General features: G+C 41.8%; 1 protein-coding gene across 4 annotated transcripts in view; it reads left to right on the top strand.

Annotated features, from left to right (window-relative positions):
* The window catches only part of St7 (suppression of tumorigenicity 7), a 240,246-nt gene that overhangs the window by 101,198 nt on the left and 112,973 nt on the right, over positions 1-26,075 (top strand). For all 4 annotated transcript variants that reach the window (XM_050145884.1, XM_050145885.1, XM_050145886.1 and 1 more), the window contains exon 2: positions 17,757-17,839. In XM_050145884.1, coding sequence (XP_050001841.1) covers positions 17,757-17,839 — 83 coding nt within the window. The remainder of the gene's footprint in view (positions 1-17,756; positions 17,840-26,075) is intronic.

Below are 26,075 nucleotides of genomic sequence, written 5' to 3'. Positions count from 1 at the left end.
TGAGATTATTGACTCAGGAGAAAGTCCAACTTTGACCCTTTCTTTCTAGGAGATGGCAAACCACATCACTGTAGGGACTGAAGGGCGGAGCAAAGAGCTCTTAAGCACAGCTAATGTGTATGTAGTGGTTGTACACAGCATTGACAGAGTCTGTAGCTCTGTTATGTGGAAAATACAACAGGGCTTGGTGTCACAGGATTGTAATCGAGGTAATTGGAAGTCTGAGGCAGGAGGATTGCAAGGTCAAAATCAGTTTCAGCCACCTGGACAGCTTATTGAGGCTCTATCTTAAAGTAAAAATTGAAAAGGGTTGCTAGGGTCACTTTCCGCTACAGTGGTTCTCAACCTTCCTAATGCTGCGGCCATCAGTACAATTCCTCATGTTATGGTGACCCCTAACCATAAATTTATCTCTGTTGCTACTTCATAACTGTAATTTTGCTATGGCTTGTTGAAATAGGAGTGGCGGCGGGGCTGCGTCCCCAACACCCCGGCCGCTTGCTAGCTCATGCCCGAAATAACAGCACACAAACTGTATTCATTTAAGAACTGCTTGGCCCCTGAACTCTAGCCCTTACAGGCTAATTCTCGCACCTGGACTAGCCCATTTCTAATGATGTGTGTAAGCACCCCAAGGTGCGCTTACCGGGAAGATTCTAGCCTACATCCATCTTCATCGCGTGTGCCTCAGAGAGCAGAGCTATCGCGTCTACCCGGGAGAGCTGAGCATGGCGTCTGTGCTCCAGCAGAGCTGTCCGGTCTCTCCGGAAGCAGAGCAGAGTCTGACCTCACTTCCTCTTCCGCCCAGAATCCTATTCTGTTTACTCCTCCCATCTATGTTCCAAGCCATGAGGCCAAGCAGCTGGTTTATTATAACTTAACCAATGAAATCAACAGATTGATATATGACACTCCCACATCAATGGCTATCAATTGTAATGTTCATATCTGATAGGCAGGATATCTGATATGCGACTCCCAGAACTGTTTGTGACCCTCAGGCTGAGAACCATTTCTCTAGTACCATAGAAGAAAAGAAAAAGTTACAAGTGAGCACTTTCACAGCTTAACAGTAGAATAGAAGGTCTTATGCGATTATGATCACATTTCCACAGCGTTCGTTTAAGGGGAATGTTGGTTTAGATGGGATAGTCCAGTCGTATAGTGACACAGATTTGCTATACTTACCGCGTTATCATGTGAGCATCGTGAACCCACGTTACTGCGCTCCCCTCTTTGTACTAGAATCATTATGCAGTTGCCACTCTATTACTGCACAGCAACTTGCACTGAACAATGCCTGCTTAAAGCCCAGAGTGGGACAGAAATTCATGCCCAGCTGGATGGAGATGAATGGCAGCTACATGGTGTGAGCAGGATGCTCCACGTCAGGGTCATTCCTGCTATTATGAGGCTTGAAAGAGAGCAGAACAAAAAGAGTCATGGTTGCATGGATGCTTTTGTGGGTGATGAAGTTTGAATTAGCATATGCAGAACACTCCAAGACAATGAATGTCTAGTCTGTTAATTGTCTAGAGTAAACTCTTTCTTAGCACTTCATCTGCCTTGTAATTAGCTGTAGCTCAGTAGTGAAGTCGTGACATGGCACACAGTAGCACCAAAGGAAGGGGACCTCGCCCGGGTGGGTGACACTGTGCAGTGCATATTAAATCAGACGCTGGCTTCCCTAGTGGTTCTTTTTCTGGCACAGGAACAGCTTTCAGGTTCCTGAATAGATCTCTGTGGCATCCATATGCAGCACTAGATGTATTGAAACAAAGAACTCTGGAAACACGTGACTGACTGTAATGTCAAGATGTCTCCGTGTTCAGCGTCCGTCTTTCTAAAGCTGGGATTCAGACACACAGACATGTGTGAAGCCGTTCTCTTGGTTGTTCTAGAAAAGCCAGGAAGGTCTTTTTCTTGCCATTGTTGTTTTGTTTGCTCTGCTCAGTTAGATTATTCTTAAATATCTTAGTTTAAACTAAATTTAAGTGTTATTTTAAAATTTTCTCTATATTCTTGCTTTAGAAAATGTCTTATTGCTTGATATTACTCCTTTGCGTTTTGAGGTAGATTTTTATTTGGTTTTACAGATAATGCCTGTATAGTTATAGTTCATGAATATTGAAGATAAGTGTGTTCACACACCCACTATTATCTCCTTAAAATTATTTCTTAACTGTCTACAGATTGTCAAAGAATCCCAGAAAGATTTGTATTCAAGAGATGCTTGTTAACACATTCTCATACTGGCCCTATTTATTCCACTTAGTTTTTCTGTCCATGAACTGCACTGGACAGAGAATATCATCCTTAAACTAAATGCAGAATGCACAATATAAGCAAGCACAGGTTTTAGGAAATGCTCAGAATTCTATGTCAATGTTGTCTCAACAGGTTCTCAATTTCTGTCTCTAGTAGGAAAAAATAATAGGAAAATATCAACCATTACTTGAAAAATATGAAAGGCTTCTATTTCAAATATTGATAAAACAATAATTATATGATTGGAATTAATTTACAATTTTATGAATGTAGTAGCTTTACTCCCTCCTTTTGATTTAGTTCATAGTAGGTCCTGACATGGCTCTAGGAACCTGTGGTCCTCTTCCTAAAATTCATTACACTCAGGACAATAATCTACAGGTAGTATACTTGAGCGTTTGAGTTTTAAGTCTTTCTTAAATTAATTACTTTTTTTAATGGTTTGGACCTGAAATGTTTAAATATATCTAAACAATTTACTAACCTTTTCCTAGGCTAATAACTATTTTCTTTAGACCGCAATGTTTTTGTAGAAATTGTTTTAAATGTTATTTATAGCAGAATTCTTATTCATTCCATTCATTGTACAGCTGCAGATAAACTAATCAGAGATAGAAAGTCTTACACATTTTTTGAAATGGCTTTTCTATGTAGCCCTGTCTAGCCTTGAACTTGTGATCTTCTTTCTCTGCCTTTCAAGTCCTGGGATTACAGACATGACTCCATCACTCCTGGTGACTTACAGAGTGTGGGTGACTCCGCAGGTCTCTTTCTTTAGCGGAGCCCTACCTTCTCTTAGAATTCATGCTTTGCCACAAGGAAACAAGGACTGAGACATAGGACTGACCATATAGTACTATATATACATATAGTGTATATACCACGGACCATATAGTACCACATATATAGCACATATAGTACTGACTATATAGTAATGTATATATACAGTATATACCGTACTGACTTAAATAGTTCTGTGTATATATAGTATATACAGTACTGACTATATAGTTCTAACTATATAGCGCTGTATATATAGCATATAGTACTGTATATATAGCATATATAGTACTGACTACATAGTACTATATATAGAATATATAGTACTGACTATATAGTACTGTATGTAGAGCATATATATATAGTACTGTATATATAGCACATATAGTACTGACTATATAGCACTGAACACATAGCATATAGTACTGTATATATAGCATATACAGTACTATATAGTACTGTATATAGAGTATATATAGTACTGGCTATACAGCTCTGTATATAGAGTTTATATAGACATGACTATACAGTACTGTATATAGAGTATATATAGTACTGACTATATAGCTCTGTATATAGAGTATATATAGTACTGACTATATAGTACTGACTGTATAGCATATATAGTACTGACTATATAGTACTGTATATAGAGTATATAGAGTACTGACTATATAGTACTGTGTACATAGCACATATAGTACTGTATATAGCATATATAGTACTGTATGTGTATAGCATATATATGCTGACTATATACTGTATATGTATAGCATATATATGCTGACTATATACTGTATATATATAGCATATATAGTACTGACTATATAGTACTATAAGTATAAAATATTAAGATTTGTTTCTAGGTAGCAATTTTTCTCCAAGAAATTGGTATTCTTTAAAGTGATAAAGAGATAAACTTAGTTTAGAAGTATTTTCAGACTTAATACTTACTGTGTTCGACTTTCAACTCATGACATGGATAAGAAGAGTGGGAGGAAACAAGGAGTGGACCCACAAGATTATGGGGGATGTCTAGATATCTTCAGTGGGTGAAGCAGGCTGGTGGGAAGGACGGGTTAGAACACTTGAGTACCAGCAAGTGAAGCTAAACTTACAAGTGAATTTCTGATGAGCAAAGCCTGTTACAAGTCAGTTCAACTGACTGAATTAGGCCCACCCTGCCTGTCCGTTATTATCTTTACAGTTGATTATGCGCTATAGCTTTATCTACTTATAAACATAAGCAGTACTTATGTTTAGCTAAATAATGAGGATGTAATCCAGTTGACAGTAAAATGCCACCATCTAAATAGCTTAATCTCTGAACCAGTTCTTGACCCATATAAAGACATCAGCTTCATGAATGTAAATCCATGGTGTATCCATGATAAAAATCCAGAAGTACCAAATTTGATGATAGTGCTATTGTCTAATATAACATTTTAAAAATATTTTTATGGAAATAGAAATAAAATATATATTTTTAGTATTGCTATTTATTAGAGCTAAAAGGCTGCAATTACAATTGTCCAATTATCTTTTTCTGTTTTTTTTTTTTTTTTTTTTTTTTTGAGATAGGGTTTCTCTGTAGCTTTGGAGCCTGTCCTGGAACTAGCTCTTGTAGACCAGGCTGGCCTCAAACTCACAGAGATCCTCCTGCTTCTGCCTACCAAGGGCTAGGATTAAAGACATACACCACCACTGCCAAGGTACGGTTATCCTTTTAATTGAGAAATTAGAATAGAGTGATTTCCTAATAGGACTTAAAGGGGAAATGTATGCTTAACTTTGTGCTTTCAAACTGTTGCTCATAGCTCCCCTAAGGTCACACAGGTTTTGTTTGTTTGTCTGTCTGTTTTGTCACTCAGGTACATTAGTAGGAAATACGAGAGAAGTCCTGGTTTGCTTTCTATAAACCAGGAATCAGCACATTATTTTGGTAAAGGGTCACATGCCAAACATTTTTAGCTTTGTTACAAAAAGAGTAAGAAAAACAACTTTAGAAAAGCAATTTAAAAGGAGAAAACCTTCACTTAACTCATGGTTTCAGAAGTCTCGGTTATAGGAGCAACTCCCTTGTTTCTGGAACTTGGTGAAGCAAAACAGCATGGCGTAAGGTGTGAAGGGCAGAGTTGCTCACTTCCTGGCCAATAGGAGGGAACCATGGCAAGATACACACCTCAAAGGATGCCCTCAGAGATTCAGTTCCTGAAACTGCGCTCACCTCCCCAGAGCTCAGCCATAAAGTCAGCGCCCATATGGTCACGTAGCTGGGAATCAGGCCTTCATTACAAGAGCCTTTAGGATCAGGGTGGGGATACTTTATATGTAATACACAGCTCTTTAACTCAGTAGTTCTCTACCTGTGGGTCTCAACTCCTTTGACAAACCTGTCTCCAAAAATATTTACATTTCAGCTCACCGCAGTAGCAAAATTGCAGTTATGAAATAGCAACGAAAATAATTTTGTGGTTGGGGCTCACCGCAACCTGAGGAACTGTTTGAAAGGGTTGTAGCATTCGGAAGGTGGAGAACCACAGGTTTAACCCCTCTGTTTTAGTCTAAAGGCAGCGAGACATGATAGGGTGGTGTTTATCAAACTCCGTTTGCTAACTAACATAGGCAGTGGACTGGGTTTTTAGTCTGGTGATAACCGATGAAGACGGAGCTTGTCTATGGCTTATTATGCTTGTGGTGACATATGTTTATAATGACAGAGTGTGGTGGTGTGAAGGAGCCTGGCCCCATAGGCTCATATGTTTGAATACTTTGTCTCCACTTGGTAGAACTGTTTGGGAAGGATTAAGAAGGTGTGGCTTTATTGGAGGAGGTGTGACCCTGGGGATGGGTTCTGAGATTTCAAAAGACTACAAAATTTCTACTATTCTTTTCTTCTCTTTGATTCTCGGCTGTGGAATAAGATGTTCCAGCCACCATGTTTTTGCTTGGTCATTAGGGACACTAATTCACTATAGTCATTTAAATGATAATAGACCCCAAGGGCTCAAATATATAAAAATAGACATCCAAGTGCTCAAATTAGTGATTCACAATTCAGCAGCATAAGTTGTACTTTTCATTCTAATATTATGCAATTAATTTCTGGTATAGGTCAGAAACTAGGTGATTTTTCTAGTCCTTGGAAAACAAGACCTATAATAACACAATCTTTGGGCATTAATTTCCCATACATTGCATTTGTCAGTGATCTTTAATCTGGAATGCAGGAGTTCTCAGAAAGGCGGTTAGGGTGGCATTGTAAGTGTCACCTAGGAGGCCTGTCAGAGCCGTGGTTGCCCTGGTGAATGAGAGATTGGGCACTCAGGGCAGGCAGGTGGAAAGGGATGATCTCAGCACAGGTGTTTATGTGCAATGTTTGTGTGCACCTAGGACGAGACCTGCTTTGGAATGTCCAATGGAAAAGCCCTCAAAACAGATAGCCAGTGAGAGGACACCTAGAATGGGGATCCAGTGAGGGAAGCCCTCAGGACAGTGGTTGGGACTCAGCCTTCAGGGTAAATTTGTCTACAGTTATCGCTGGATCTGCTCCAACCAGCTGTGTGCCTTTGAACAATACGTGATCGGAAGTTCACTTTCCTGACCTGTCAAAGCAGACAGGGTATAATGACATTTGTTTAAATTCGTTGATTTTAAAATCAAGAAGATACATGGAACACATTTAACTCATTCATGGATGTTTCATGAAGTTCCCATGAGTAGTTGCTGCCATAGCATCATTTGTGGGAGGGAACAAAAGGTTAGGGTCATTGACATTTTTAGTCCTTTAGAAATTGCATTTACAAAAGGTTTTTAATTCAGGAACATAACCAGGCTCTATTATGTTTTCTAGCATGGTAGGGATAGAAACATACATTATGTTCTTATTTTGATGAAATCTGATAGGAGCAACTTGATTTCCAGCTGTCCTCCTCCCCCAGATGGCTGGTTTAGAATAGTAGGCTCCTGTCCTCTGTCATCCGGGTGTGTCTCTCTATGTCATGCAGCGCCATTCATAGGGTGACTCCTCAGAAACTCTGAGGAAGTGGGAGAGGAGACGGGCACACACCCACTCTGTGTGAGCTGGAAAAGAAGGAAGAGGGAAATACCACACGGAGACAGAAAGCACCCTTTGTAGCTGATGCTGTGACGGAAGAACGGCAGTCACCTCATACACAACTGTTGGTTTAAAATGCAGTTTCCAGGGCTGGAGGGAGGGCTCAGTTGTCAGGAGCGCTTGTTGTTCCAGATGACCCAGGTTCAGTTTCCAGTACCCACTCCAGTTCCAGAGGCCCCAATGCCTTTTTCTAAACACAGGTGCCAGCCAGGCACATGGTACTCATACATACATGCAGGCAGAACACTCGTGTACATATAAATCTTAAACATTTAAAACAACAACAGGCAAACAGAGCTACACTTTCCTCCAGCATCCTTCAAGCTGGAGTTTTCCTGAATATTTCTTCATAGCAACAAGGTTCTTGTTTGATTTTCTCTGCAGGTGTGGGTCGGTTGCATATTCCCATCATTTCTGTACAATATTCTGTCTGTGTTTATGCCTGCAGGCCAGAAGAGGGCACCAGACCTCATTACAGATGGTTGTGAACCACCATGTGGTTGCCGGGAATTGAACTCAGGACCTTTGGAAGAGCAGACAATGCTCTTAACCACTGAGCCATCTCTCCAGCCCCCTCCCATCATTTCTAATCTTGTTTTTGCCTATGATAAAGCCTGGAAAATATCCTTTCAATCATGTACATGTTTTGTGTCTGTTTGCTTTTTATTCTTTGGAAGACGTTTAAACCAGTAGTTGTACCATGTCATGTGATGTCTCTGCACTTATGTCCTTTCCTGTTACGGATCAGTATTTATGGTTTTTATATTGCTTCATCCTCTTTTTCAGTGGTATGATGTAACCAGGTTTGACTGCCTTACTTCACTTTCCCAGTGTTTTCCATTACTCCTGTCGGTCTGCCGTGTAAGTCTGGCTCTGGGTCTGCCTGAAGGCTGTCTTGTGAATCTCTCCCTGGGTCTGTTCTGATCCTGTGTGTCTGTCCCCAACAAGAGACTTTGCTTGTATTGAGTGCCCCAGAAAGTACAACATGGAGTAGGAATGAGTAGGAATATCTAAAGATATTTTACAAGGAATTAAGTACTTGACTCCAACTGTGTTGAAATAGGAGCGGCGGCGGGGCTGCGTCCCCAACACCCCGGCCGCTTGGCTAGCTTATGCCCGAAATAACAACACACAAACTGTATTCATTTAACTGCTTGACCCATTTCTATCTAGCCTCTTCTAGGCTAACTCTCACACCTGGACTAGCCCATTTCTAGTAATGTGTGTAAGCACCCCAAGGTGTGCTTACCGGGAAGATTCTAGCCTAAGTCCATCCTGGGTCGAAGCTGCTTGGGAGAGCAGAGCTTGGCGTCTCTGCTCCAAAGAGCAGAGCTGTTGAGTCTACCCAGGAGAGCTAAGCATGGCCTCTCTGCTCCAGAGAGCAGAGCTGTTGGGTCTCCCTGGGAGAGCAGAGCAGAGTCTGACCTCACTTCCTCTTCCGCCCAGAATTCTATTCTGTTTACTCCTCCCATCTATGTTCTAAGCTATGAGGCCAAGCAGTTGGTTTATTATAATTAACCAATGACCTTCCTCCATCACAACTGACCCCAGATAACAGATAATCATTGTTTATCAAGCTCTATCTGTATATAGGATTTAACAATTATGGTGGCTATTCAATTTTTAAGACTACTTTGGAATCTCCAGCAAATGCTTATCATAACACACATGCATTACTCCAGGCCAGGGGCATGGAAGATACATAACTGAAGATTACAGTGATGCTTTAGCTTAAAAAGTGGATTACAGGGCTGGAGAGATGGCTCAGCAGTTAAGAGTACTGACTGCTCTTCCAGAGGTTCTGAGTTCAACTCCCAGCAACCGCATGCTGGCTCACAGCCATCTATAAGAGATCTGGTGCCCCCTTCTGGCATGCAGGCATACATATATAATAAATAAATAAATATTTAAATAAAGTGGATTACATGGGAAAGGCAACTGAGGTCGGATGTTAAATTGTTCTTTTTGAGGCAGGTCCAGCAGATAGGTTGGGTACAATTGGGATAACGTCTTTTGAGTTCAGAATTCAGTATAAACTCTGCTTTTTTTTTTTTTTTTTGACAGGGTTTCTCTGTGGCTTTGGAGCCTGTCCTGGAACTAGCTCTTGTAGACCAGGCTGGTCTCGAACTCACAGAGATCCACCTGCCTCTGCCTCCCAAGTACTGGGATTAAAGGCGTGCACCACCAATGCCCGGCTAAAGTCTGCTTTTGAAGTCTATCACAAGTTCCACTCTCTTAGGATGTAAGAGTTATATTGATCATAATACATTGCCACGATGTGTAAGTCTTTCATCTGTTTTCAGTTGATTTTTGTATGAGCTGAAGGAGATGAGTCTTGTCTCATTCTTTACATGTGAACAGCCAATTTTACCACAGCCATTTACTGAAAATACCCTTTCTCGATGAATATTGTTTGCACCTTGGGTAAAGATCAGTTGGCTCTGGGTAGGTGGGTTCACTTCTCAGTTCTCCATTCTTTTCTATTTGTCTGAATATCTGTTTATGTACAAACTGTATTATTTTAATTTTAATAGTTTGTAGCACATTTTTATTTAGTTAATATAATGCCCAATGCTTAGTTCTTTTTGTACAAGGAAACTTTGGTTTATTATTATTATTAATTATTATTATTATTATTATTATTATTATTTTATTTGGTGTAGTCCTAGTCAACCTACCATTTTAAAAGATTTGATTTGGGCTACTGTCATAGTGATACAGCGTTTTGCTCCCCATGCACCATGGCAATACCTATTCCTAATATTACTGCTTAGATGGGTCCCTTCTGAGTTTGTGCTACCGTTCTTGGTATGAAGTTAATTGCCACAGTCAGACTTAGTGGTAGTGGCTTCATTAACATTGGGCTTTAGCCAAATGCTTACCTATCTCTAAAATAACTGCCTTGGTTTTACAGGTATTCGTATGTCCTAAGTATACACAACTTGTTCTTTGTTACAGATGAATAGATCATATCCCAGTGAGGGACAGCAGTGACTGAACACCATTTGAGACAATAAGAATAGAGATGAACATGAAAAATGTCACCTTAGGAACTGGGAACGTGTCTATCAGAGACAGTACTGAGCATCTGGTATTTAGATGCATCTTTTAGAGTTTTTTTTTTTTAAAGAAACTGGCTTATTGATATTTGAAAATATTAGTGCTCCAATTTTCTTTGTCTCTCATCCATAGTAATTATGTGAAGCAAGCTGCATTTATGATTTACCCTTAGAGATTCAGTTCTAGTCATAGACCTGGAGGGATAATGTTTGGTGCCCTCTGGAATAGAAATTGGCTATTTGGTACAAATGTAAAGCTAAGTATACTAATAATGAAGCTCCGAGCCTATTCTGTCCTAGCTGAATTCCTCTGTCCTAGCCTGCCTGGTTGTTCCAGCAAGACTGTACACTCAGGTGGTCAAAGGGACATGGCTACAACAGCTTGTAATCAACATTCCACTGGGAAATTGTTACTTAGGTTGGGTCTTACTAAGAAGCTGGGTCTGGAAGTGGGGTTGCCCTGCCGCCATTGTAGACCCAGTCCATTGCATCCTCTGACATCTGGGCATGGATTGGATTCTGTAATAGAGGGAAGAGAGCAGTAATGCTGTCCCAGAGTGAGCACATTGTGTCCTGGAGAACAGCTAGAAGATGAACCACTTCCACAGACGTTACCCTTTGATCCCACTTATAAATGGGCCTGCAGTGGGAAGGTTCAGCATGAACTCAACATAAAACTCAGCTAGTAAGTCCAGTAGACAGCCTCAACTTCCCAGTCCACTTCTATTGGAGTTAGTACTCACCCTTCTGTTATTGGTTTTACTCAAAAGCATCCTGTGTGGGGACAGTTGGCTCTGCCTGGACTCTTTATACTGGGGAGCTTATCAATGAGTTTCTGATGGATAACTTAAGTACCTAATTAGATAATGTTTTTCTCTCTGTCCCTTTCTGATGTGGGAAGTCTTTCTGTTCATGTGTTGCTTTTATTGGTTAATGAATAAAGAAGCTGTTTTGGCCTGTGATAGGGTAGAAAAGAGCTAGGCAGGAAAACTAAACTGAATGCTGGGAAAAAGTAGGTAGAGTCAGTGGGACACCGTGTAGCCACTGCAGGAGACAGATGTGTTGTAACCTTACTGGTAGGCCACTACCTCATGATGATACACAGATAATGGAAATGGGTTAATTTAGGATGTAAGAGCTAGCTAGGAATATACTAGAGTCATTGACCAAGCAGTGTTACAATTAATATAGTCTCAGTGTGATTATTTCAGTTCTGGGTGGCTGGGAAATAAATGAGCAGCCTCTGCCAATACCTTCTCTCCCAGTTTATTACTTAATTAAACACATTCAAAACAGAAAATATGGTTACTCTAATGATGCAATCCTTTAATATAGTTCTTTGGGTTACGGTGACATCTAAGCTTAAAATTATTTTTGTTGCTATTCATAACTGTAATTTTGCTGCTGTTGTGAATCCTAATATAAATTTCTATGTTTTCGGATGTTCGTAGGCAAACTCTGTGAAAGGGTCACTTGGCCCCATAGGGGTCACCACCCACACATTGAGAACCAGTTGTTGTCTGGATCATACACAACAAGTTACCAGCAGACTTTGGTTTGGATGGTAGCTCTACCCCCAAAAAGAAGTATGTTAGTTTCTGAACTTTTAGAGAATGAAAGGAGAAAGAGGGGGGGGGGGAGAGAGAGAGAGAGAGAGAGAGAGAGAGAGAGAGAGAGAGAGAGAGAGAGAGAGAGAGAGAGAGAGGGGGGGAGGCAAGAAAAATTGAAACTGAATCTGGAATTAAATTTGGGGTTTACCAGCCTGTGACTCACAGTTGCTTCTTTGGCCCATTTATATAGCTAAATGAATTAGCTAATATTAATAAATGTAGAAGATTTATCAGGACGTACAGATGTCTTTTTCTACTCTTGTTAATGTCCTCCTTGCCTTTCTTGTTATTGCTATGAATTTTATATTTAAGTTATTTGCTATAGAACATTACTGTTGCTAATATTGTTAACTTCCAGTTAGGCAGTTATCTCTGGCATATTAGGTAATAAATTCCTATATTCAACTTTGCAGCATGCGTTCTTCTAAACCTAACCACAGATGTTTCTACAATATTTTCTGTGTAAATTCAAGTGAAGAAGGGATAAGTGAGAAGTCAGGGTCAAAATTTCTCCCAAACAGATAGAAAACATTTTACACGGCTGACACTGTAGGTCCCCTCCAGTGTGAACACAAGGAATTCTGGGAGTGTTTTTACATCACTCGCCACAGTTGCCCACGACAACAAGTGTCACTCATGCCAGTGATTCTCTGCTCGGCAAGAATCCAGCAGTCTAGCCTTTCCAATTAGACTCCAGGCATTAAATGAGGAAAAAAAGCCAATGCATAGAGTACACACAGCAGAGCCTCAAAGGATTACCAAAGAACGCCTTCATTTTGGCTGTCAGTCAACAGCTCCTACTTTGCATGTTTCCAGTGCATGTCCTTTGGAGCACTATTTGAGGCTTTCTCAAAGGAGCACATTGGTGCACATTGTCTCCCGCTCCAGCCAGGGCTGAGGAAAGAGCACCTCCGTGGCTATCAGAGTCATAATAGACTGTTATATTGTTCCCATTTTTGCTTCTCAAAAAAATACCCAATTCCTTAAGGACAAGAGTTACATGTCAAGCCCGTTTGAGTCATCAGAACTTTACGCAGTGCCTGATACACATTGGACATACATCGCTCGCTGAACCGCAGTTGATTATCTGCCTTTGAGTTTACAACAGATTTTAAATAGCACATCTTAAGGAAGAGAGAGCACATTAGAGCAGGCACACAATGAAAATAATAGTTACTCCGGGATTGGCACTCCAAATGGTAAAAAGAACGCGAAAAGGCTTGAAGAATACTTCTATCACTCAGTTTTGGAGGGAAATAGTGTTGACGTAAGAATTAAATCAGTTTCTGGAAACGTCACTGCATGCTAACAGTGGCACAGTTTGTGTCTGTGTTGGTAGAGTTACTACTGGAAGAATGAAATTTGTTAGAGGCATTCTATTGAAGGGCAAAGTCAAGTACACACAATGCATTTTGAAACTATTTGCATATAAAATTGTCTTAAAAAGAAAAGTGTCTTTCGAGTTTGGTAGGGCAAGTCTTTATTCCAATTTCTTTCTTAAAAGTTTTTCTCTTAATTTTGAGGTTATACTATAACTCTATTTCTCCCTTCTCCTTCCTCCAAAATGACTAAATTTAAAGCTGCTATATAGCAAATGTCATGCTCTCTGGGCATTGTATCTCATAATATCTGGGAGGTTCTTGGCTTATTGAAGATGTAGTCATTGGATCTACCTGATGTGCACTTCATCTTGCATGTGTACTTTAGATAGTGCACATGCTCTCTCTCTCTCTCTCTCTCTCTCTCTCTCTCTCTCTCTCTCTCTCTCTCTCTCTCTCNCTCTCTCTCTCTCTCTCTCTCTCTCTCTCTCTCTCTCTCTCTCTCTCTCTCTCTCTCACACACACACACACACACACACACACACACACACACTGGGCAAGGGGATGGGGGGGGAGGATACAAAGTACAAGGCATCAGAAAATTACTTCTGCTGTATTTATATTGGACTTTTAAAAATCACCTTTAAACTTAGATTCACACCCAGCACAAATGATTGAGAATATGACGTGTGAATGTTTTTCTCTAGTTTTCCATCAGGATGCAGCTCTTCAGCAGTGTGCATTTGTAAGCAGAAGGGAACTCACCATCTGGGATCTTGCTTCCCTGGTCCTTAGGGTCCTGGGGCTTTGAGCCCGATGACAGGAAAATGTGTCAGATGACCTCTCCCTAGCAAGGCGGGAGGTGACATGAAGAACTAATGCTGCATTGTTCATATTAATATAGCATGCTCTAACAATACCTTCTCGGGTCACAGCTGAGAAAAGGAAGAATGTGTTCCAATGGAGCTGGCTGCTCTGGAAGGCAGAAACAGTTTACCTGTAAAGTTGCCAAGGCAACATCAGGGTAGAAGAAAAGTAGACAGAATGATTTAGGAATGAGTCTAAAAATAAATCTCCATGCTTCTCCCTCACAGAGATAAGTTTCTTCAGAGGCCTGTGCATATGAGAGCTGAGGCTAGGAGCCCAGGGCAGAAGGGGAGCAGGGGAGGAACGGGAGCTGAAGTAGAAGTGCTCCTGCTCCGCCTTTAATCCCAGCTCAACCGACTGGATGGAAAACTGGTTTTGTAAGGTTATACAAATGCTCTATAGTAAAATATCTCTAGAAAAAGACTATTTACAGATATATTATAAATATACTTTATTCCCAGATTTACAGAAAAGCATCCCCTCAGCTGCAATTTTAGCGGATTTCCAGAGCCTTGCATCTCAGCATGTTAAATGACAGCAGAGACAGGAGTTATGTGTTATTTATGAATGGCCAAGAATGAAGCTCTTGGTGGGCAGTGGTTTTCTTTATCATTCATTTTGAGCATCCTGTAATAACCAGCATTACCAAATATCCATGTTGGCTTTTATTTTCCCAAACTACTGTGCTGGTGACTGCCTCAGGTCTACATTGCTGCCTATCTTAGGGTCACTATTGCTGTGATGAAACACCATGACCAGAGCAACCTGGGGAGGACAGGGCTTATTCAGCTTCTACGCCATCATCACTAAAGGAAGTCAGTACAAGAACAAACATGGTAGGAACCTGGAGAGAGAAACTGATGTAGACGCCATGGAGGGGTGCTGCTTACTGGCCTCATGGCTTGCTCAACTGCTTTCTTATAGAACCCAGGACCACCAGTCCAAGGTAGCACCACACACAATGGGCTGGTCCCTCATCCATCTATCACTAATTAAGAAGATGCCCTACAGGCTTGCTTCCATCCAGATCTTTGGGAGGCATTTTCTTAATTGAGGTTCCCTTCTCTCAGATGACTTGTTTCAGGTTGACATAAAACTAGCAAGCACAACTCACCCCTTGTCAACCTGACACACAAGTGCATCGTTTTTCAATTAGAATCTTTTCTTACTTATTCCCCAAATGACATATTAATATAAAACTCACAATATGAAACATGAATAAGTTTAAAAGTCCCACATGTTTATAAATTCAAACACATTAAAAGTTCAGTCTCTAAAAATCCCAAGTTTCCCTTAAAAGTTCAATATCTCTCTACTGTGGATTTCTGTGAAATAAAAATTAAGTTGAACACTTTCTTACATCAAGAGGGAAGAACCAGAGTGCAGTCACAGTTTTGAACAGAGCAAAACCAAACTCTGTGTGAATAACTAAATGTTCCATATCTGGGATTCCTTCAGGACCTTCTGCATTCCTCCAAAGGGCTATGGCCTCTGTTCTAACTCCACCTTCTACAGCAAACACAGTTTGTCTTCTAAGCTTTGTAGAATGACCTGCGGGCTTCGTTCCGCCCGGATCCCAGCCGCCTGGCTAGCTTATGCCCCGAAATAACAACACACAAATTATATTCTTTTAAACACTGTCTGGCCCATTAGTTCTAGCCTCTTATCGGCTAATTCTCACATCTTGCTTAACCCATTTCTAATAATCTGTGTAGCACCACAAGGTGGTGGCTTACTGGGAAAGATTCAGCATGTCTGACCTGGCGGTTGGCTCCATCACGTCTGACCTCACTTCCCTTCTTTCCAGCATTCTGTTCTGCCTTCCCCGCCTACCTATGTTCTGACCTATCAGGCTAAGCAATTTTCTTTATTAATTAACCAATGAAACAACAGATAGACAAATGACCTTCCCACATCAAAGCTCCTGCTGCTTCCTCTTCACCGCTGCTGCTGTTCTTGGTGGTGAGGCTATGGTACTGGCACCTCCTAAATGCTGGGGTCTATTTCTGCAACTGGGCTGCACCAGTAGTGTGGACTTTCTTTATGATGCCAAGTCTCAGCCTCTTTGCATCACCTTCAGCCCTGGGTCTTCAACTACCACTCAGGCTGCACCTTCACCCATGCCTCGCCTGGTGTTTTCTCAGTGCCAAACCTCAGCTGCTCTCTATGACCCCATCATACTTTCAGTGGTGGAAAATTTGTATCTTATTCATGAAGCCCTGGTTTCAATCCCATCATCAAAAAGGTTAGATAGACAGACAAATAGATAGTTATTGCTAGTGTATAAAAGTGGCTCAGTTCAACTCAGACAGCACCACCAGGGTAACTCTACACATGACCAAAGTCCACTGCCAGCACAAGTTATCACCATGGCTCCCTCTGGACCATAGATGCTATATGCTGACCCTGAGGAAACGCTTCCTAGAAGATTTCACCTACATGATGCTGGTGTCTTCTTAATCACTGATAATTTCTCAGTTCCAGTTGATCACCACTGAGTCTCCCAGCAAACCAAAGGTTTCACTTAGTGGTTCTGATTTCTTCTTAATTACAAATTTTTCTTCAACCCCTGCTAACCAGAACCAAATAATATTAATTCAAAATAGTAAATAACCCCAACAGTGTCTTTAAACTTACCTGTGAAATATCACAAAAAAATCTAAGACTCACCCTTCTTTAGCAGCTATCAATTACCAGTAGCACCCCAACTAGGGTTGGAGCCTCCCGAACCCATGCCCCACGCAGACACCCAGATGGGAATATTGGCTGCTTTTCCTGCCTAGGTCTTGTGCAGGTAGCCATAGCTGCTGGGAGTTCCTGAGTGCAACAGTCATGACCCACACAGAAGAGAATTTACAGCACTCTTCGCCATCTTCTGATCCTTATTTTCCTTCCTTTCCTTCTTCTGTGATATACGCTGAGCTTTGAAGGTATAATAAGTATCCAAGTTAGGATGAACACTCAGCTGCTACTTATTCTCAGCATACTGACCAGTTATGAGTCTCTGAATTGCTGGGTATCTACTGCAAAAAGAATTTTATCTGACTCAGTTTGAAAATAGCCCTAATATATGGACACAAATGTTAATATTTTAAAAGGCAATTTGAATTTTCCATTGAGCAAAATGATAGCAGTCAGTAACAAAGACCTGTGCCTTCCTCAGCCAAAGGCCTCTGACCAGGTTTAAATAACTAGGCATAAATCCCTTTCTGTGATACAGGCTTCAATCCAACCAGAAAACCATTGGATACACCCCTAACAGTCAGACCACTACTGTACCACTAGGCTCACTTTTTCTGGCAGGTATTGTATCATTTAGGGTATAACCTGATAACTGCCTTTCTGAATCAATGTACCAGTTGGACTTTGCTATGGTTCTGGGAATTCTGGTCACCAGAAACAAGTGATTTCACAAGGAATCAAGATAAATGAGTTAGGTGCTAGAGAAATTGCTCTCATTGTTCATGCAGAGGGTGGGGATTCAGTTCCTAGCACCCATGTGACAGCTACAACTATCATCTGTAACTACAGTTCTGGGGATTTGGATACTATCTTTTGTCCTTGGATACTGCATACATGTAGTACACATACATAAATGTAGACCAAACACCATGCACTCACACACACACACAAAGACCACACACACACACATGCATACATAATCTTAAGAAACAAAGAGCTACAGTCATGCCTTTCTAATTATTCTTCTTCCTTTTTCTTTTTCTTTTTTTCCCAGTGAGCATGTTTTTGAACACGTTAACACCGAAGTTCTACGTGGCCCTGACAGGCACTTCCTCACTAATATCCGGACTTATTTTGGTAAGTGATGGAAATCTGATCTAAAAACTTACTAGCATGTATGTTATTGAATCTGGGAGAGTATACACGGGTCGTTTTCAGTGTGTACGTGTTACTTAGGACTGAAGAGAAGATTTGTACTACCCAGGTCACATGCTCTGAAGATGTGACCATCAATCCTTTCTTTTCTTGAAAGGTAAAAGGACTCTTAATATGAAGGAAAATAAGAGAAGATGTTTCTAGGACAAATTTTAGTGTCCTACCTTGTGTTATATGCTGGGGCTGTAGCTCAGTGGTGGAAAACTTGCATTGTATTCATGAAGCCCTGGTTTCAGTCCCCATCGTCACAAAAGTTAGATAGACAGACAAATAGATAGTTATTGTTGATGTATCAAAGTGGCTCAGTTCAACTAAGACCATTCTTCATGTATTTATCGTAATGGATTATTGGGCTTAATATCAGCAGGAATATGGCTTATTTCTTTTAAATGTGTTGGCATGGATTGTGGCAGTCCTAAATTTTCCTCCCTTTATCTTCTTTTCTCTCAATGTTTACATTTATTTCTTTATTGCTTGTTAAAAAAACCTCAAATATGTATAAAAAAAATCACCTGAACAGTTTCATTATCTTATATTCTCTAATGGCTATAGGTATGCAAGATTTTATTACCTAATATAGTTCACTTTAGAGAGCATTATAGGACTGTCTAGACTCAATGAGACCATTCTCACATAATTTAATGATCTTTAAGGGAGAGAAATTTTAAAAAGATGTTTTTCACTATGCATAATGTTATTATTAACTATTATAGAAATAGACACACATAAATGATTACAGAGTTAATAATAAAAAAATAAATTATCAGTAGAAAAAAATTAAGGGAAGATGGGTGCAAACATATTGAGCAAAGTGAATGCATCTACCTGGAATAATGAAAGATTTCAGAAGCCTGAGCACATAAGACGGAGAAAGACAGATTCTACACACAGGTGGAAGTAGAAAATGGCAATGTGGGCGCATCCTCTTGAGATAAGAGCATAGCGAGGTTCAACTTGTTATGTCTGTATCACATATGTGAAATGTGCAAAGTTGGCTTTATGGAGTCGGGATATCAAGAAAATCAGCAGGTGCCGCCCCAAGACAGAACTCTATGGAGAATCTGGATGCAAACGCTAGCCCAAGACAAGCTGCCATCTCCTAAAACCCATCCATAAACGGCAGGTGCTGTAGTGTGTAGCCCCCTGCCTGCCTCTTAAGCATCCATGGCCCACACATGCATCTCTGACATCTCATCTCTGTACAGGAAAGTTGAGAGAAGTCAGGACGCTGCTATGGAGCCTTGCTCATAAAGCCATGAGGTTGGTTATTAGTTATTCTACCCAGGAACTGTATCTTATTCTAACATTGGCTTCCTCCTGGTTTTTAATATTAAAATTCTCTTGTGAAATAATAGTGACTATGGATGGTGTTATTTTACTCAGCAGAGATATTGTAGAAACCCACATGCATTTCCAGCCTTGGTAACGTGATTGGAGACTGAGGAGATTGTAATAGAACTAGAGACCTGATAATCTGAAAACTACTGTGCTGAGAGCTACCGCCTGCAAGAATTTAACTGAGCTTGTAGGGTAACCCAGAACATCAACAAAAAGAGAACACAATTACATGAAGATAGTTTGAATCTGACTAGGACAAGGAATAAAGGAGAAAAATAAGCTGTCAATCTCTAAATGTTGACTTAGGGCGGAGAAAAATGGTGAGTGACTTGGTTGAACAAAGTCGGTAGGAACTACATTACTAGGAAACCTAGGCGGTGGGGAAATCAGCTAAACAGCAAAAGGGTAAGAGTGAATCACTACAAAAGCTTCCAATTTTATTGATTAAATGCAAGGTTTTTCATTAGGAGGCTGCGTGCTTGCTACTTGGGGCTAGGGAGGGAGTTATCTTAGCCTGCTGGGAGCTGATCAATAGCCAGGAGACAAGTCATGGCCAGCGTCCCAGTGACTGAGGAGGAAGAGCACAAGGCCCGAGCAATGTGGACTTTCTAGAACCTTGTGGTCTTCCTAGGACTCCCCGGTCATTAGGCCCAAGCCTTCTATTTTCATATGGGAAATCCGAGACTTCTCAAGGAAAGAAAAGAAACTCTTGGGATTCTTTGTGGTAAAGTAAGCTTCCAATCTACATTTTAAATTCCCAGTCTGATGTGCCAGTTGACTAAGGAAACTGCCCACATGGACATGGAAAATGTTTTCATTTGCTTGATAAATTCCTGTTAAGTATGTTCTGAGGAGATTTTTTTTTATAACACACACACACACACACGTATATGTTGCAGGAAGTGGAGACAGGTATTTTAAATATCTGATAGTTACCATATAAAATTTATTTAATTTATTTATTTAATTTTTGTGTCTTTGAGACAGAGTTTCTCTGTGTAGCCCTGGTTGTTCTGGAATTTGTTTTCTAGACCACGCTGGCTTTGAATTCCTAGGTAGATCTGCCTATCTCTGCCTCCTGAGTGCTGGGATTAAAGGCATGTGCCACCACCGCCTGGCCCATTTTAAATAATACATTTTTAACATTCTTTTATCATATAGCCTTGAAATGCTTTTGATTAAACAAATAGGGAAGGCAAACTTGGGGCGGGTATGATTTATACTGAATCCAGTAATGCGCTGGACTGGGGAAAAGGCAGTTTTGTCCACATATTCCTGTTCTCAGAAGGTTCCGTTGAGAACCCAGCCTGCTTGCGTGATGGTTGCTGTGCCTGGCACTGAGTCCAGCTTCTCCTTTCCTCTGCTCAGTAGCACAATGGCTGCTGCCCTTTCCATGTGCCTCAAATCAGGCACATCAGTAACTGCCTTTGGGCTCCATGGCGGGCGAAGGGCGGAGCAGGAGTGAACCCAGGCTGTCTTACACGGCAGTCTTCTGTCTTTCCTTACTCACTGCGCTGCCCATCCAGTTAGGTGCCAGCTGCCTCCAGCCTGCTGCCTGCAGGCCTTTCTGCATTTCATTCCGGAAGGCTCTTGCTGGGGCTTTGCAGGCTGTAAATTAATTGTCTCGGTGGAGGGTGTTTCCTTTCTTTCTGGTTAGTCAGCTCGAAGATTGTCAGTCCTCTGACTCAGGGCTGGTTGAAGAACCCATAGTAAAGGGATTTCCCTGGGCCTCTCTGCTGCTATTGCAGATCCGGGGTGGCCACATCTTCTCCGGCGTTTGGATGCAGCTGCTGAAGCTGCATGGTCACTGCTGGGCTACATGGTAGAAGCAGAAACCAGAAACCATTCAGGACTAATGAAATATCTAGAACAGAGAAACCTGTCACGTAGGAAGGATATGAATGGCCTTTCTACAGTATATTGGCCTTTTCTGAGGGCATAGTTGTAGTGGGCAGTAATAGCTATTGATCGCCCCAGGTTCCTTCCTTAGAGATGGTTGACCGTGGTGTCTATCACACTGCCTCAAGGGACTCAGCTCTGCTGGCTTTAACATGGATTTGGGGTGAGGTTTCTACGCTTGCCACTGTTTTTTTTTTTCTTCTGAGAGCATTTCCAGGAGGAGGAGAGAGTTAGATGCTTTGCAAATGGCTTTGTGCGTGGAATGCCGAGCAGTTTGCTTGCAGGCATCGGGGAGACAGCTCGCTGCTTTCCTCAGCAATGGGTGCCCGCCACACACTCCGAGTACAGAGCTGCTCCTGGGAAGCTGGCTGTCTCAGACCCTTGAGACTCCTACGCTAGGATCAGAAATCGCCATGCCATTTAGTATTTAGAAGACAGATAAAACAAAAGCCTTCTATTTCCACTGTGAAGAGTGAAACAGCTGGGTGGTAGAGCACATCTTTAATCCCAGCACTCGGGAGGCAGGGGCAGGCGGGTCTCTGTGAGTCTGAGGCCAGCCTGGTCTACAGAGTGAGTTCCAGGACAGGCTCCAAAAGCTACAGAGAATCCTTATCTCGAAAAACAAAGCAACAATAAAAATTGGCAAAAGTTGCTTTTACCTTAATTTCTTTAGAAATAGATACTTATTTGACTAGACATGTCTGACTGGTAGCTTTTCCTGACTAGTTTAGACTGGTGGTGAATTTGCCCTGTTATGTGTCTCACCTGCTCTTCTCTGTGGTTCCTGTGGCCACTCCCATGCAGGCAACCTCTTCCTGCTTGACTTCATGGAGCCTCTGCCTGGGAGGCATGGGCTTTCCCCCGCATAGGCTGGCTCCTGCCCCGTGAAAGGCGCTCTTCCTCATACGCATAGGCTGGCTCCTGCCCCATGAAAGGCGCTCTTCCTCATACGCATGGGCTGGCTCCTGCCCCGTGAAAGGCGCTCTTCCTCATAGCTGAGCCTGCCAGGTCCATTCTGTCCCTGCTATCAAGGCGTGTCCAGTCTGCACAAGCAGCATCTCCAGGCAGTGCTTACTTCAAAAGACAAAATAGTGGGCTTTTGGTTTTGCTTTTAAATAGAAAGGTGGGCATGTAGAGAAAATAATGGCCTTAATTTCCTCAAACTATTGATTGAGAAATTGCTGTATATGATGTTGAAATTTATACATGGCACTTGTATCCGTATTAACTTGTGTATAGATGTGCCCCTCTGCCTTTATGTATATATAATGTACATATATGATATATGGAAAGGTGTAAAAGTGTGCCAAGCATACTTTTAAAAGTTAGAATAAGTAACAAAGTAAAGAAAAGGAGAAAAGTACATTAAAAATACTAGTTCATGGGTTGGATGTACAAGAAGCATCATTTTGGAGAGCGGCAGAAGAGACACACAGAATTCAGTTGTAAGAAATGGACCGCGTCTGTTGGTGCTGTCCTGGTCCAGATCTTGTTTTGGAAGCCACGTTGTTGCAGTATCATGGGTTGTTTCTAGAAGATACAACCTCACAACTGATTTCCTGGTTCTCTGGCTTGGCAGTCTTTCTGATCCCTTCTCCATGATGCTCACTGAGCCTTAGGTGTTACAAGTGGATCAACTGGAGTAAGCATCCCATGATGGTGTGTTCTCTGCCTTAGGATCAGTTACGGCTTCCTGTAATGGTCTCCTCTGTTTTAAAGAGAAGTTTCTTTGATGAGGGGTGAAAAGAACCCCCACCCCTAAGCCAAGAATTACAGGGAACTGAGGGATGCTGAGCAGGGGAGAAATAGTCTTCCTCAGGCACGAGCCCCCTAGTTGTTATCTAACACTAACTGGTCAGCCCTGAAACTGTATGCACGCAAATAATGTTAGCTGGACTGAACAAGTTCTCTTCACAGATTTATGATTGTGTGTGTGCTGACAGTGAAATATGAAAGGCCATGAATTTAGGGGAGAACAAGGTGGGTGTGAGAGTGAGTGGGGGGAGAGAAGGGAAGGAGAGAAATGATGTGATCATATTTTAATTAAAAAAGTTCTTTTCAAGCAGTTAAACACCAAAAACAAATGAACAAACTAAAAAAAAAACAAAACAGTAGTTGAGGGGCTGGAGAGATGGCTCAGTGGTTAAGAGCATTGCCTGCTCTTCCAAAGGTCCTGAGTTCAATTCCCGGCAACCACATGGTGGCTCACAACCATCTGTAATGAGGTCTGGTGCCCTCTTCTGGCCTGCAGGCATACACACAGACAGAATATTGTATACAGAATAAATAAACAAATATTTAAAAAAAACTAGTTCTAACAAGCTTGGGAAGTTAATTAAAAAAAAAAAAACCCAGTAGTTGAGTTCCTACTGGACCAGGTACTGAATAAGCACCTCGCATGCATTGCTTCACTTTGTTATTCATTAAAATGCAAATGTGGGTATCACGCATGTGTTTGTATGCTGAGTGGAAACAGACACAAAGATTAAGTCATTTGGCCCAAGGCTATAGAGCAGGTAAAGCAAGGTTCAAATCTCATCTGTCTAAGTCCTCTTTTATCCCTGTTCGCAGTAACAAAATGAAGTGCTTATTCTGTCCCCTTTCAACAATTCATCTCAAGAACTTGACCTGTTTTTCATAGAGAGTAAATGATGACAATTCGGAGCTCAGGGTGAAAAGAAAAAGACTTGGGGACACTCGCGTAGGAGGGGTTTTAAATTGTGCAGAGTAGCACATAGATGCCAGCCTGTGTCAGGAATTAAGCAACTTATCTGTATCTAACATACAGAATGAGAGAGGTTGTGGGGCCCAGATTGCGGGGAGCCTGCAGACAACGAAAGGAAGAAGAGACCTATTGAGCCCTACCACACACACACACACACACACACACACACACACACACACACACACAGACGTGGACACGGACATATATATGCTAGCCAGGATCTGTGAAGAAGAGCAGTAGATTGGATTAACAATGAGACACGGCAGAACTGGAGAAGATAAACTAGCGATAGACAGGAAGATAGATACCGCCATTTATCTTTTCCAGTGTGCATTAGAGCACAGATTGGTAAGCTGGCAAGCTGTGCAACTGAAGGACTAGAGCCAGAACACCCAGAAGTCACCCAGTGCAAACCAGAACACACCTAAGGACCAGACATCCAGAAAGGGTTGCTCAGCCCTGTGGAGTGACAATATGATTTCATTCTCCATAATTTTTTTTAGCTTTCCTTTTTTATTTATTCTTTGTGTCTTTCACACCACGTGTCTCCATCCCATTTGTTTCCCCATCCCTTCGTGTCCACCCTCTGCCCTTGCAACATTCCCCCAAATAAAATAAAATAAAATTTAAGAGAAAAAAAAGAAGAATACAATCAATCTCATCATGGAAGCTGTGGTGTGACACAGTGAGTCACGCAGTAAACCCTTTTATCCATGTTTCTTTCCTTGCAAGTGTTCATTGCAGAGTCTGTGGTTCGAGGCCTCTGGTTTCTGCTACTTTATCGATGGCCCCTCTCTGGAACTCCTCTGGGTTATCCTATTGTTGCCTTGTCATGGAGATCCCTCAACTTTGTGTCTGCAGGACCAGTCCTTTCATATGCACCAGCAGATCACAGATGGGGTGGATATTGGGGTGGGCCAACAGAGAACCCTGATTCTGGGCCTGAGTAGTTGCATGGTTAATCAGCCCACCAGCTTTCCCTTGTCCTCACCACCGTGGTGAACTCTCCTGCATTGCCCTGGCTAGTTCACCTCTTGTAGCAATGAGCACCTCCTGAGTGTTGAAGCTCATGGGAGGCAGGGACAGCTCGCTAGCTCATATAGTTCTACTTGCCTCGGGTGTTGATGGGGGAGGGCATCCCCCTCCCCACATCCACACCACCACATGCACTGCCCGTGGCTTTGCCATGCCATTAGCCCTCACTAAAGTTCTGCCTGGGAAGGTGGCTACCAACAGGTTAGAGAAGTTGATATTTTTCGTTTTCACAGACTCACAGAAATGGACCAAATAGGTATCAATTAGATGAGTGAGGGAATGGAACAGAGAAGAAAAATCTGGTCTCTAAAGGAGGCCAGCGGTAGAGTGGAAGACTACAGTGTTTTTAGGAGGAGAGAGTTTTTCCTTTTCCCATTTGGCCATGAAGATTAGGTCCAATGTGACCAGTTTAGAACACAGACCAACACTTAGCACAGCTTACCATATTTGATTTTGTAATCATTTATTGTCCTCTTCCTTTCTAAAGTGGAAATTGTTGCCAAAATTTATGTTTACTATGTTTGTGCCTGGTGCCTTCAGAAGCCAGAAGAAGGACTTGAAGTTCCTGAAACTGGAGTTACAGATGGGTGGGAGCTACCATGTGGGTGCTGGGAACCGAACCTGGGTCCTTTGCAAGAGTGGTAAATGCTCTTAACCACTGAGCTATCTCTTCAGCCCCCATGTTTTTGTCTTTATTTCTGTGTGCCTTGAACATCATGGTTAGCAGTTGACGGTACAGATAATACAGTGAGTGCATGAATTAGCTGAATCGGAATGATCCAGGGAGCCTGTTTTGGATTCTGAGGCCTGCCTCAATCAGAACATGTAGATGCTTAGGGGACAGGTACCACCACAGTGTGAGCTACAGGAAATCCTTCCCATTCTTAGTACATGGCTACTCTTTAGCCCCAGGGGAGTGATCCTCATGTCCAGGCCACATTAATGAATGCTACAGTAGAAAATCCTACCCAGTGAGTATATATGCACACAGGAGGCCTTTTGACCTTGAAGAATACCTCATCTTCCTGCCTCTTTTAGTCTTTGTAGCAGGTGCCCAAAAATGGGGGCGAGCGGGTATGAATGATGGTTCCACACAAAGCTGCCACAGCCGTTCGGGGAAACAGGTGGCTGATGAGGGATTGGCTGAGCAGTAGGAAGCAG

The sequence above is a fragment of the Alexandromys fortis genome, unplaced genomic scaffold, assembly GCF_014885135.2.
Source record: "Alexandromys fortis isolate MF-2015 unplaced genomic scaffold, M_Fortis_MF-2015_v1.1 scaffold_34, whole genome shotgun sequence".
NCBI classification, from domain to species: domain Eukaryota; kingdom Metazoa; phylum Chordata; class Mammalia; order Rodentia; family Cricetidae; genus Alexandromys; species Alexandromys fortis.
Note: the sequence above shows the minus strand (reverse complement) of the source record. Positions and strands in the feature narration are given on the sequence as shown.